This window comes from Panthera pardus, unplaced genomic scaffold (genome assembly GCF_024362965.1).
Source record: "Panthera pardus isolate Hobbes unplaced genomic scaffold, ASM2436296v1 HiC_scaffold_10, whole genome shotgun sequence".
NCBI lineage: Eukaryota > Metazoa > Chordata > Mammalia > Carnivora > Felidae > Panthera > Panthera pardus.
The window spans coordinates 12,959,155-12,973,626 of record NW_026526655.1 but is presented as its reverse complement, the minus strand read 5'-3'; the positions used below and the strand labels follow the sequence as shown (position 1 = coordinate 12,973,626).

The 14,472-nt window shown below is 39.2% G+C and overlaps 1 protein-coding gene across 1 annotated transcript in view; it reads left to right on the top strand.

The window, feature by feature from the left end:
• The window catches only part of NYAP2 (neuronal tyrosine-phosphorylated phosphoinositide-3-kinase adaptor 2), a 264,307-nt gene that overhangs the window by 211,717 nt on the left and 38,118 nt on the right, over window positions 1-14,472 (top strand). Inside the window, 1 exon segment of the mRNA XM_019445749.2 lies at window positions 8,590-8,693. Within this exon segment, the coding sequence (XP_019301294.1) occupies window positions 8,590-8,693 (104 nt within the window).

Genomic DNA, 14,472 nt, shown 5'->3' with positions numbered 1-14,472 from the left:
CGTGACCTTAGTAAACGAAGCTTAGGATCCATCAAGAGCACTTTTGAGGGCATTTCAGTTATTCCAACAGATTTCATTTATGAACGTTAAAGAATCAATGAATGAACCTTGGAGGTTGCTTCTTATTATAAATGATAAAAGTGCCCTGAGAATTTGGATGGCTTCCCTCAGGTCTCGGAGACAGGCAACACCTTTTCTTGGACATTGTCACAGAGACTTTCTTAGGGTAGCATTTCAAAACTGGTTGTTTTCCCAATCCCCTAAGGTTTTCAAAGGTTTTCCTTTGTGCTTCAACATGGTATTTTCCTTTGTTTCAATCTGTGTTTTTTAAGTACTCTAATGACATATTAGTTATATAAAAAAGTTACCTTTTTAAGGGAACTCTTTGGGGACTCAGAGTCTATATAAAGTGACTATTCTCAAAATCTTTAGTCTCAGGACTCCATATGTTCATAAAACTTACTGAGAATCCCAAAGGGTTCTCCTGGATCTGGAAGTTAAGTCTAACATATGGGTTAAGTATGACAATATTTATCATATGAGAAATTAAAATTGAAAATTAAGAAAATTATTCATTAAAAATAAATCCATCATATGTTAGCATAACCATTTTTATGAAAAAAAAACTATATTCCTAAACTATAACAAATGGGGAAGAGATTGAAATTGTTTTATGTGTTTGTGAATCTCTTTACTATCTGACTTAATAGAACATAGATTCTCATAGCTGCTTTGGACTCAATCTGTTGTAATACGTTGCTTTGGTTAAAATATATGAAGGGAATCTGGCTTTGTACAGATGTGTAACTGGGGGAAAAAGGAATATTTTGATAGCCTTTTCATATAATTGTGTATATTCTTTTTCAATATCCTACCCAAACTCAACGAATAAGCAGTTTTGTAAGGGTTAGTTACCTATCAATAAACTCATCATACTCTGTTGCATTAAACTCATTGGTCTACCTTGCACTTTAAATGGATCTTTTATCCATGCATGATTTATAAGATCTTGCTTTTAGAAAGTATCGGTTCACAAAGTCATGCAAATCTTCCATATGTTGACACATTTCATTATAAAAATCAATACAGCACATTAATTAATATCACCACTGATCTCATAAGAAAAGTCTTTCAGTATTAGGATGCTGCCTAGCTCACAGTGGTGCAGACAAGTTTTTCAAAATTTGAATTCCTGCTTGAAAGATCAAATTTATCATTGTCAGCAAATTCTGTCAGTTGTCTTCCTTAAAGCAATAGGCTTACTTCATTCATTTTTGACAAAATATCTGTCAATTACTCAAGTCTGTGTGGCAATGAAAAATACATAATTACCACTACAGTTTGGTGCTGTTGCTTTGATGTGCTAAGGTCACGGCTGATTTATGCAGCATGGTTTTTGGACTTTGAGTGCATTTGTCAACCCAGTGGGAAAAGCAAATTACCTCTTACTTAATACTTCTTTGAAAATAGCTTTGACCTTATGTCACTACCTCCTCATAGGATCTCAGAGACCTCCAGAAGTTCTGCTACAGAGTGAAAAGACATGGCCATTATTGGAAATCAGATTGAAGTTCCCTTCCATCGTGGACTTGACCACATATGCTTTTGGATAAGTCTTGTTCCTAGGCACACAATGCTGAACTTACGTTCATAATGGACAATGGTTCAAGGCAAAAGCATAAAGACCATGGCCATGGAAATAAAACCTACCATAAGGACCATATAAATTATTTTGGACCAAATTTTGTTTCAAGATGTTTGTTTTTAAATAAACCACAGGACTCCTGGGGGCTCAGTCGGTTAAGCATCCAACTTCGGCTCAGGTCATGATCTCACAGTTTGTGGGTTCGAGCTGCACATTGGGCTCTGTGCTGACAGCTCAGAGCCTGGAGCCTGCTTCAGATTCTGTGTCTCCCTCTCTCTCTGCCCCTCCTCTGCTCATGTTCTTCCTCTCTCTCTCTCTCTCTCTGAAAAATAAACATTAAAATTTTTTATTAAAAAATTTTAAAAAATAGGTTAAATTATTTTTGTCATGTTTTCATTCCTAATACGGGTGATGAAGGGTTTTATTAAACTTTTGTTTGTTTGTTTATTCTGTTTCTGATGCCATAATACAAGGTAAAATGCCTATCCCCATGGTAATATGTATTTGGTCCTGATCCAAATCATGATATGTCTTTTTAAATGTGTATCTTGGCAAATGGATTTTCTTTATGTTATGGTAGTAAGTATAATTAAAGAGCATATATTACTTAATTTTTAAAAGTTTATTTATTTATTTTGAGAGAAAGAGAGAGAGAGAGAAGGCATGCAAGTGGGGAGGGGCAGAGAGCAAGAGGGAGAGAGACAGAGAATCTCAAGCAGGCTCCACACTGTCAACCTGGTGCCCAATGCAGGGCTCGACCTCACGAATAGCAAAATTGTGACCTAAGGTCGAACACTTAACCGACTGAACCGCCCAGGCACCCCAGTAGCATATATTACTTATTAAATAGGTAAAATATATTCCTTTATACACATATACTATAATTTTATTTTAATGTGAAATAAAGTATTCTTGAAGACAAGAGTACCTTTTATATGCAGCTAAAGTGATAAATACCCTAAGGGGTGTTTCAGAAATTATATACTATGTGGGGTACCTGGGCGGCTCAGTCGGTTGAGAGTCGGACTCTTGATATCGGCTCAGGTCATAATCGCACAGTCCTGGGATCCAGCCTCGTGTCAGGCTCCAAGCTGAGCAGAGCCTGCTTGAGATAGTCTCCCCCCACCCCGTCTCCCTCTCCCTCCCTTGCTCATGTGCACGCTCTCTCTCTCTTTCAAAATAAATAAATACACTTAAAAAGAAAAAGAAATTATATATTACAGTAAAAGAGGCTGTCAAAAAAACAAAAACAAAAACAAAAAACTGTTAATGCCACACCATGCTGTCCTGCCAGGTAAGAAACCAAGCACGCATTGCAGTATGTAGGGCATCCCTATGTGGTAGGCAGTAGTATGATTTATATTATGTCTACACAAGAAAGTGGAAAGTGGTAAGGGAAATCTCAGCTCTTCAGATATTTAGAAGGAGCACAAGTGGGCATTCCTAACTCTACATGCATGTGATTCTCCTTCTGTCTACAATGGATCTTGTACTTCTGCAAGTCCTTCTAGAAGCCATCCTTGGCCCATACACTCTACCTGTCATGTCTCCACCTCACTTGTCTTTGGGTTTTAGATCTTCACCAGAATTCCAGTATTCCCAAGAAGAATTACCAGTTCGTCCAGTATCTATAGTTTTACTCTCTGGCCCTGCAGATAACACTAGGACCTTGGTCTGTGACTATGGGATTCTTGGGACTCATCCAAAGCTATGTTAAGTCTCATTCAGAGGAAAGCTCCACGGAACGCTGGAGAGAGGAATATCTTCTCTCAGGGTAGACGTTTGCATCCTGCTGGTTTTCTTTCTCTGGTCACAAAATGATCACAGCTATGATTAGGCCCGTTTTCTCTTTTCAGCGCCATACTGACAATGCTGGGGCCTATAAGTTTCTCAGGGATCTACAGAAATATTGGGTATTAAAAATAAAATGGTAGCACTAAAATTTCAGAAGAAACTTCCAGGTTAACATTAATGAATGTTTAATGAAATTATACAAAGTATGGCATCAGGTTCCCGGAATCAATTGTTAAATTTAGTATTAAAACAATTCTATTACAGTTACTTGGTGATCAAAAAGGATGAAATCTTACCATTCTGGATGGAGCTAGAGTGTATTCTGCTAAGCAAAATAAGTCAGTCAGAGAAAGACCAACATCATATGATTTCACACATATGTGGAATTAAAAAAAAACAGATGAACATAGGGTAAGGGAAGGAAAAATAAGACAAACACAGAGAGGGGAGCAAACCATAAGAGACACTTAAATACAGAGAACAAATTGAGGGCTGCTGGAGGGGTGTTGGGTAGCAGGGTGGGCTAAATAGGTGATGGGCATTAAGGAGGGCACTTGTTGGGACGAGCACTGGGTGTTATATGTGAGTGATGAATCACGAAATTCTACTCCTGAAACCATTATTACACTATATGTCAAGTAACTTGGATTTAAAGAAAATTTTAAAATAAATAAATCAAACAATTATATCACGTTTGGGAACAATATCTAGATTTGATTGTGTCATACTTCAAAAATTCCTGAGTCCACTTGATTATTGCCTAGAAATCATAGCCAGTCATGAATGAATTGGATTATTCACAGTCCAATCATTCCTGAAGCAAAATTATAAAAATGCATGCAAATTATATACAGGACACATGACATTTAGCGTGGGACTTGAGGGCATCTTATGTGTTTACTTGTGATGGGTGATGGAAGCCTTTAAACAAAGTGGTGGGAACCATGAAGGTTTTACTATAGTCCTGGTACAACTACCACTAATTACTTAAACACCAGTTTATCTCAAATAACATATGTGTTATTTCCAACAAATGCCTTCCTTAGAAATGAAAGGAGAGTTTGTAATAAGCATACTTTGTTGTATTGTAAAGAGACCTCTCCGTGACTTCCGTATAGCCTTGAGCCATTGATTAGAAACTTTCAGCAACATGACTTGGGGAAATCATGATATGTTTCTGCTACTAGAGAAAAATATTGTGTATTAGGAAAAAAAAACTAAGAGGAAAGATATGTCTCAGAATTTGACTGATTTTATTTCTTTGATGCTAGATGAAAGTGTTTTCTTTGGTGAAAATGCCCTACTCTCCTGTTGCTGTGTAGATACAGAGGTTGAGAAGAGTCATTTGTCTTTGCTTTCTGAAAGCAAGGAGAACTCCAATACTCACAATAATAGCAGTGAATGCCTTAGAGATTATTTGGTAACACAACTAAGGACATGATTTTGAAGAGAAATACAATTCACCTTGAAGGGAAGATGAGAAATGATTGAGAAATGTCTATCTCCACAACAAAACAAAACAAAACGAAACGAAACAAAACAGTGATAAATTGAATCCACTAAGAATAAAAACAAAGAAATATTAAGTCACACAGTTTGCTGGGTACTTACATAATAAAAATTTTAAGATGATCATGAGTCATTACTTGGGAAACATTTCATGATAATATCTTGATAATGGTTTATTCCAAAAAGTTAAAATTGGTCTTTCTTTTCTTTTCCTTTTCTTTCCTTTCCTTTTCTTTTGTCTCTTCTTTCCTTCTTTCCTTCCTTCCTTCCTTCTTTCCTTCCTTCCTTCCTTCCTTCCTTCCTCCCTCTCTCCCACCCTACCTCCTTTCCTTCCTTCCTTCCTTCCTTCCTTCCTTCCTTCCTTCCTTCCTTCCCTCCTTCCTTCCTCTCTTTACTCCCTCCCTTCCTTCCTGCCTTCTCTGCTTCTTTTTCTATTCTTTCCTTTCCCCTCTGATTCTCTTTCTTCCTTAATCTACTACCTTTTTCTTATTCTTTCTTCTCTTTGCACTTGATCTGCATTGAAGTTTCATATACGACATCAACTGTTACTTCTAGGATGATGATTAATAATAGAGCTTACAAAGAAAGAAGCTTTTCCTTGGATGTGGGAATAACAGGTGCCTTTTAGTTCATCATTAATCTCTTAACGAAATGGAAAGAGTTTTTCTTGAGGGAGGAAATTTCTACCTTAGATCTCTTTTGAGGAACATGGCCATTGTTCTTGAGCCCCCAAAAAACCTTGGCAATTTTTACATGAACAAAATTGAGGATGAAAATGTACTGTTTTTAGTGTCATGGCTCCTAAGCTTCCCTGTTTAAGGCTCAAAGCACAGTGTATTTCCAAGGGCAGGTAAGATGGACAATTTAACTTCAATGTCATAGCCCTAAAGAATCTCTGTGAGGCTTGGTTTTAATCAGAATCTTTTCTGGGAATTTTTGATTTTTGGGGCTTCTTCAGACAATTCTTTTGGTCAAGGAACCTTGGTGGATGCTACATCATAAAGACCCCCAACATGGTCCTTTAAACTCCATAATATAATAAACTTGAAATGCATGTAAGGGCCATGTAAAACCGAAAGAAGGGCAAAGAGCCAAAATGAGTAAGATAAAGATAAACCAAAACTTCACAATTGTAATAATGTCCCTACAACATGACACCGTTAAGCAGTAATGTTATGTAGTGTGTATGTGTGTGTATTTGTCTCTGTAAGCATGTGGACATAATGGCTTTATGGTCACAATGTTAGTCTGCTGCTGCAGGTAGAATCATGACCCATATGAGCCATGTTGGGATCCAATAGTTGACTCCAGTGTGACCTCACCTTAGCGCTAGCCCACAGGGTAGTTGTCTAGTAGCCTAAACTGCTGTGTGTAATGTGGATTGAGTGGTTTATACTGCAGTACCTAAGGGGGCTTCGTGAGCTCAGACATGCTCTGGACTGATGTCCAATGGTGGTAAGACAAAGCCTTTGCAGGTCACAATGAAATGGGGAGTCTGTCTGGATTTTGGTACAGCTCAGTCTGTTCCTTAGAGATATCTTTGTCTATGTTTGAAAGAGGCTGGTTAAGTCAGAATCTGAGTGGAAACCTAGCAGGAGAAATTAATCCATAGGTACACTAGATAATGTAAAAGGCCTCGAATTGTGTCACTCATCAGATAATCTCTTTAATATAAACTGGAAAAGGACCTTAAGTAAAGAAATATTATTTGCTGTCCTTTCCTAGGAAAAAATAGTGAATTTTCTGATTCCATGTGACTAAATGTGCTACCACAGCAAAGGGATACATGGAAACATTGGCCCCGTTCTAAATACACGTCAACCAGGATTGTGATAGATGCTTTACCCGTTATTTTATATAATAAAAGATGATTTGCTGAGGTATGCAAGGATTTATGCCTCCTGGGAAATGAGATTAACTTCTAAGTTACAGTGGTAGTTTATGCCATCGTATGATACTGCTATATTTAAACACCTTTCAAAAGTGGTTGAGTAGACTAGAATCATCTGCATAAAAGTAAGGCAGGGAGAGTTTCCAACCTCATGCCTCCTCTGAAATGGACCCTAGAACATCACAAATCCTTTGAATGAGAATCACTGCCTTTGTAAGTGGGGAGCTAGGCCTTGAACTCAGGCCTTAAAGCATATTCTACATTACTTGCATTGCCTCCATTTGTTTTTAGGAGTTGCCTTGACCTTTCCTAGGTTAAACTGAGTGTCTTCGGTGAAAGAAAAATGCGTATTAATTGAACACTTACTGCGTGGCCCACACCGACATAAATGCCCAAAGCCACAGCAGGCATTGCAAACACTGTATAAGTGCTAAGGCAGTTTCAGAAGAGAGACTCAGGATGCTTCGCAGTAGGAAGGACTTGCTGAAGTTGGTCTTCGGAAATGGGTAAGACTTAGTCTGATGGAAGTCCACACAAGGGCACACCCTGAGGTGAAGGACAGAAGCAGGATCAAATGCAGAAACTGAGAGGGGAAGACAGTTGCATGTGCTTTGGGGAGAACAGTGGAAACAGAGTGGATCTGAGCAGATCACAGGAGGCCTCTGAAAATTAGTCAAAGGGGTTTGAAGTTTTTCTCATGAAATATGGAAGAATCAGAAAACTTGGAATAAGGTGGGTGGCTTCAAAGTAATTTAGGAAGCTTAGTCTAGGCAAATGGTGTCTAAGTTGGTTTTGAGCAGAGAGATTATGGGGGTCAGCAAGGAGGTTTCCAATATACACATGTGTATGTAAGTATGTGTCGAAATTGGCAGCTTTTCTGGCTAACTGTGTAACTCTATGGAATATCTTTCAGATTAGAGATAATTCAAATATAGCCCAGACAGAAGCTGGAATATACCTGGCACTCAAAAAGTTACAGCCAATGTAAAAGTCTGTGACAAAAGTATTTTCTTCTCAAACGTCTTCATCTATATTAACACTGAAATTAAGATCCGATCTGTACCCTCTTGGATGAAGGGAACTCTTCCATTCCCAAATTCTAATCTCCAAAGTATCCCATCAATGGCCTGGGAAACTCATTTGAGCTTCTGAAATCGAAGAAGAGTTAGGGGAATGTTTTTATAACTTGGAAAAATACTATCATTATGAAAAATACCAAACGTCTTAGAAGATGGTTGTCAACTTGAAAGTGAATAGAGATAAATTAGAGAAGGACTACCTTTCAGCCCACGCCCCAGGTTCTAGATTTCAAGATTAGAAGAAGGGGAAAAAAAAGAGAGACAGAGAGAGAGAAAGGAAGGGAGGGACAGAGGAAATATTTTGGAGCAGGTAGAAAAGACATTTCAAGACCTCTGGACCGGAGCTGGAGGAAATGTTCATGTCACTTGTTTTTTTTTCCTGAATGGGGCGCTCTATAAAAACTAAACCCAAATGAGGTAAAATGCCTGAGGGAACAAGGCCTCTGCTTGTTCCCTTGGCTCGTTCTTTATTTCCGGGAGCTGAGTGCAAATAAAGCTCGTTTTCGAGTCAGTTGTCTTGAGACTGTCACGACCTGCCAGGTACTAGCAAGCATCTGCAGTATTCAATGCACTGAAAGAGCGCGCTGCAAAACAATACGGGAGCCTGAACGCCATTGGTCGCTGCAGACCCTGCTCAGCTAATACTTTGCCTTTTCCCCTCCTTTTCACAGAAGCGAAAGTAAGCTGCAAATTAGGCCGGTCTGCGTCCACATCAGGTGTGCCCCCTCCATCAGTGACGCCTCTCAGGCAAACCAGTGACCCGCAACAGAGCCAGGTACCATCACCGTTAGCCAATCGTGATTGACTTCGTGTGATGCAACATGCCAGGCGCTTCCACGTCTGTCTGTCCTGTGTTGCCGTAGACAACTCTTGCGTTTGCTTTTATTTTTCTATGTGTGTATGGGTGGAGGGGGTGAGTTGTGGCGGTCTGTGTTCTCATCCGGAAGGGAAAGTCTTTCTTCTCTGTGACTGGTGAAACTTCCTTTGCTGTTTGTTACCAAATCGTTTTTTTGTCTCTGGTTCCCATCATTCTGTAATATTAATGTAGTAAATTTGTACTCTATGTATTGGCTTAGTGGTTATTTTTTTTTTTTAAAAAGCTCTTCCTCTCTTCCATGTTTTGTGTACTTTTATACTGTCTCTGAAAATTTATCAACATTTGATAAATTTATCTACTTTGTTTCATGTAGATTTCTTTTTAAATGTTTTGTCTATAACACTTGCACAGATGTTGTCAATGAATTTGTACATATCTTTCAGCTCTTATCCTATTAGACTGTAATATTTGTGGCCGTTTTGCTTTTATTTCTATTTAGCTTGGAGCATGATTGTAAGACACTGTGGTTATCGATGTCCTTATAAATATTCATATACCAACTCATCTGGGTTGAACATGGCAGCCAGTCTTCTTTCTTAGGCTATAAAGACAAATTGACCGACCAGATAATCTAGATATTTACCAAAAACTGTAGATTAATAAGGCGATCTTTAAATAAATGATTTTCCTCTCTTACACCAACAACATCAGAAATGTTCTCAGAAAGAGAATGTAAGTGTTCATGCATGGTAAATAAGATCTCTATTATCGCTTGGAGAAAAGAGACAAGAAATAAAGGCATAAACTAAAATATCATTTAATCCTTTACAGTAAGAGTATGTTGCTCTGATGTTCACTTGGGTACATGGTTGTCTCTGGGGAATAATCACGACACATAAATGTCTGTGTATAACTCACCCGATAGAAATTCAGTACATTGACTTAATTTGTGAAACTTAATTGTTGTTAGTGTTAAGTATTACGGGTGTTAAATAGGATAATGTCGTCCTGGAGTGATTTCTCTCCACTTCCCAGCTTTAATCTTTGCATTCATAAAACTGTTCTGAAATAGTAAATTATAAAACTCGTGAGGGTACCTCCATGGGAACTGTCCGTTACTGATTAGCAAATTACATATTCATCAATTATTTAAAATGTCAAGCGATTTTAAAAACATAACTAAGCAGAATAATTGCATTTTTTTTTCTAGTGGGAGACATGGTGCTGTTTAGTTTTTGGTCTGGCTTAAATGTGCACAGGATTTGATTTATGAATCTATGAGTTATCTATAAACACGAGAGATGAGAGGCTTCTCTCAAGGGCATCTCAAGTGTCATTTAGATTTCTTTGTGTCTTGATTTAAAATGTTAAATGCTTTCATAACTAAATGTATCCAGCTCAAACACTTTGGGGGTTAAAAAAAAAGAAGAAACAATAGGACAAGGAATTAATAAATAAATAATGTAATTAACCTCACTGAGATAAAATTAGTTTCTTAGTTGATTCAGAGCTATTTCAAAAAATTACATTTACTGATATTTAAAAATTTAAAAATTGAATCCAGAAAGGGGAGAAATTTAGCTGTCAGGAGATTGCATTAATATAAATGATTTTCCAAGGACATGTACCTTGCTATTACATTACCCTCAGTATCACGGGGAGGTTTTGTGTTCTTTGTTTTGTTTTGCTTTTTTCCTAATTATCTTTATAGTTGCTTCATCCTAAACCCCTTTAATTGTAAGGGTCCCTGGGTTAAAATGATAGCAGTTTCCTGGGATAAACTTCTGAAATAAAAACAAGACAGGATTTTTGTGCTTTTGCATTACCAACTCTTTATTCACCTGATGGCATACTCTTTATTCTTCAAAATATAGCAACATGAGAAAGCCCCAACCAGCAGAAATTCTGGCCCACATCCATATGGTAGATAGGTTGTCAGGGCTCTGGACTAGAAGGCTAGCCTCTGAGACTCTCTTCTGTGGCTTGTGACTGGTTGTAGTATTTGCCTGTTCTTGTGCTAAAGAAGTAAATACGGCTCAGAAGATCCTTGCTTTGCATTCCTATGACTTAGGACTAAAGTCAATGGTTACCTGTTGAGGATCTCTTCTCACCCAGTTCTCAGACCCTCGACTGAGATGTCTAAGTAACAACCCTTTGTTGTGTTGATGACACTGCCCTTTGTTCAGTAACCCAAGGCGGGTGTTGACTTGTTGACTGTAAGAGTGAATATTCATACACCAACTAGGCTATGCAACACCTACCATTATCAAATAAATATCCCCCCCCCCTCACTTTGGATACCAGGATTCCCAGTAATTATTTAATAACAGAATGTGTAATAAGAGATGTATCCACCTCTCGTTAGAAAATCATGGAAAACCACGTGATCTCTTTCAAACAAACAAAAGCAATCACCAATCCCTAAAATAATTCCAATGGGTGCTTATGAGCTGAGAAAGTTGGCTTTAGGATGCCTGTGCCATTTCAGCCATATTAAGGGGCATTACCGTTCCTAGAGAAGGCACTGTGCTTTCTTTCAGATTGTTCATATCTGATCCCTTTTCCATTTCTTCAGTAAAAGCTTTTGACTTGCCATTACATGTCATGGTAGGAGCTTTCTCAGAAGTACTGCAAGAAGGGGATGTGGAAGTGCCTGATACTGCTCCAGCAGAAAAATACAGAGGTGCCCACAGTGGCCCTCCAGGCCTAGGCCAGTAATGACTGTCCACCCCCAAAGAATCTAGAGACAGTCCTTAACTGACTGAGCTACAGAGGAGCCTAGGGCCAACAGTGACTGCCTACCATCGGCATTTGTGTGCCAACAAAGGTCAAGATACCATTGCTTGATTTTGCAATCTTTTGGTCTCAGGTAACTACAGCAGAGGCAAGATTGGTAGAAATACATAATCTTATCTGACTGGAAGTTCAAAAGACGTAAGTTAAAATGTAAAGCTCAGGAAAGAAGTGAGTTGTAAAGCATGTAGAGTCCAATATTCTTTGAAATTCAGAGAGATGAAAACACATTACTTTCTTTGTGAATTCACTCCAGAATGAGTAGACTAGACAAGGGGCAGGAATTTTATTGCCACGAAGCCGCATATTTTGGCATTTGTCTGAATGTAGATCTTTGGAAATTAAACCGAACTTCTGTGCCTCCTATGAAAAAATAAAACCTTTTCTTTTCCTTAGTTATAAAAGCAAAACTGTCTAGTGGTCACATTGAACTTGGAGCACATGTAACTTTCTCTTTTTTCCTTATATAATAAAGTGGAAAGCCATGTGCTCAGAAGAAAGGGGGCGGCCACCTTTGTAGACAGTAGAAAGGGGAGTTCATGTCATGCCCCTGATTCGGCCGAGAACAAGCCTACCTCTGGGAATGGGACCCCCATTCCATTGGCAATCATACCATCTGTGGTCTTGCTGCAGCAGGTGATGGGACAGCCGCTAATGCTCTTGGCCACGTGAGAGCCACGCTTTCTTTCAAGAAGGGTGCCGCGAGGCTGTGTCTCTAAACAGAAGTGCCAGTTTTCCTTGGAAAAATGTTCCCAAAGAACGTTTGTATTTGTGTTTCAAGGAAGGAAGGAGATGAGCACCACACCCTCCACTGTCCACACACTCACACAAATACACACATGCGGACGCGCTCGCACACGCACGTACACACGCACGTAGACACTGACATTTACATACACTTACGCTCCATGATACACACAGACTCTCGCACACTCACGTATACATATACATACTTGCTCACACTTGCACACTCAATCACTTGTGAATGTACCCACTTCACATTTGTTAGGTAACACATCCCCGTGTCAAATCAGAGAATCCCAGAGTAGTGATCACATCACATCACATCACAGCATCACATCGCCATAACAGTGATCTAAGTGTTGAAATGAGACTTCACCTTCTCCCTGAGGCTGGCTAGTTGATCTTTCTAACCTGGATTATCTCTGATGATCCTTGATCTTGGGGAGGGGTTGGGAAAAGGCTGTCTCTACTGTCCTTTGGACATACATTTCAAAGGCTGACAGACCCAAATCTCTTTGGAAATTTCACAGTCACCTCTGAAGCCATTATCTCTTGTTCTGTGGGCCCTCTGTGCCATGACAGATGCCTCTTCACTACCTAGGACAGGCCTCACCCCGGCGTCTTTTCTGTGTCCTCACAAGCTGTTAGCCGGGCAAGCACCCCAGGTCCATTCAGCCTGCCCCTTCAGTATGATTTCTCAAACATTTATTCCTTTCAGAGCCAGTCCTCTGGACCCTTTCCAAGCTCCTAACATCCTCTTTCGATATTTGATGATCCTGCTGGGGCGTAATGAGAGCCAGCCTGGGCTGACTGCAGAGTAGAACATGTTCTCTTTCCTCATGGATGCCATAGCTACGTCTGCAAGCCAGCATCAGGCCAGCTTTTCTCTTCTAGAAAGAGCATGTTGGGGTGGCCAAAGCTTGGCACATGTCCAGCATGTGTTCTGGCCATGCCTGGATGTCAAAGTTATTTTTGAGATACCCTTATAAAAAAAGGAAATTAAATCATTCAAAGATACGGATTAGGGATCAGTATATATGATTCTGTGCCCAATTCAGGGGCATACCTCTAATGGCCAGCACACTGTGTGAGAATCATTGATCTTTGCTGACTCACAAAGTTTCTCCCTTGATAAATGTCTCTCTATATATGTCCTTGAAAAAATGTTTTTCTCACACAATCTAACACTGACCCTTTCCTTAATTTTCTACCTCCGATGCAGTGGGATGTGTTGATTGGCCCCACAGTCTCAGTAATGCTTTGTCTTAAAGCTTTGAGAAGATCACCACTCTGTCTCAGGGTCTCTGTCAGTTCTGGGCTTTCATTTAATTTTCCAGATAGTCAGAACATTTGTACATAGAACTTGTCGGAGCCTGAAAAGCATAAGGAAGGTGAAAGACAAAGGGAGGCTGAGTATATTAACATAAATACTCAAACTAGGACGTGGGAATTCTGATTCCATCCACTCAATGCCTACCTACATCTCTGAATAATGTAACCTTAAAGGATGTGTTCTAATTTAACTTCACCTTCAATACATGGGAGCAAGTAGAAAAATAGAAGAAACAAACGCTAAGAATAAAGAAGCCTTAATGATGCTTTCTCCTTAGAATTTCCATGCCACCATTAGCATGGATGTGGCTTGTTTTGCCAAGACTATACATCCTTTATTCTGGCGTTAAGCCTTATAGACCTAGAACATAGGTATTAAGAGGTTTCATCTGATCAGTTGTATATATATTTTCAAATGTTTGCTATCTAGAAGCTGAAGTCTTGTGGTGGGTGGGAGGGAACAGTGTTAGGCAAGGAGGGAACAGAATATGGCCTGTGCCACCCCAACTTAACACAAGAAAGGGGTCCTTTTCCGGCATCTCTTTTTCAAATGTTGAACAAACTTTTGTTGTTGTTGTTGTTAAGACCCTGTGACTATTCCAGTTACTCTTATGAGACCTGATCCGAGAGAATGTTCTGCATTGTCTTTGTACTTTACACAGCTGATTCGATTGTATGCTCATTATTACAGTGCATGATGGGAATGGGGGAAAGGCAGAAACAGAACACACAACCAAGCAGCAAATGTTGAACTCACTTCATTAACACATAGCTTCCCACCACAGAGTTTCCTTCAGGCCATGGGATAGATTTTACAATGACTCCTATTGTTTGCTTCATTCTGCATACAAGTTGACTGACATGTATT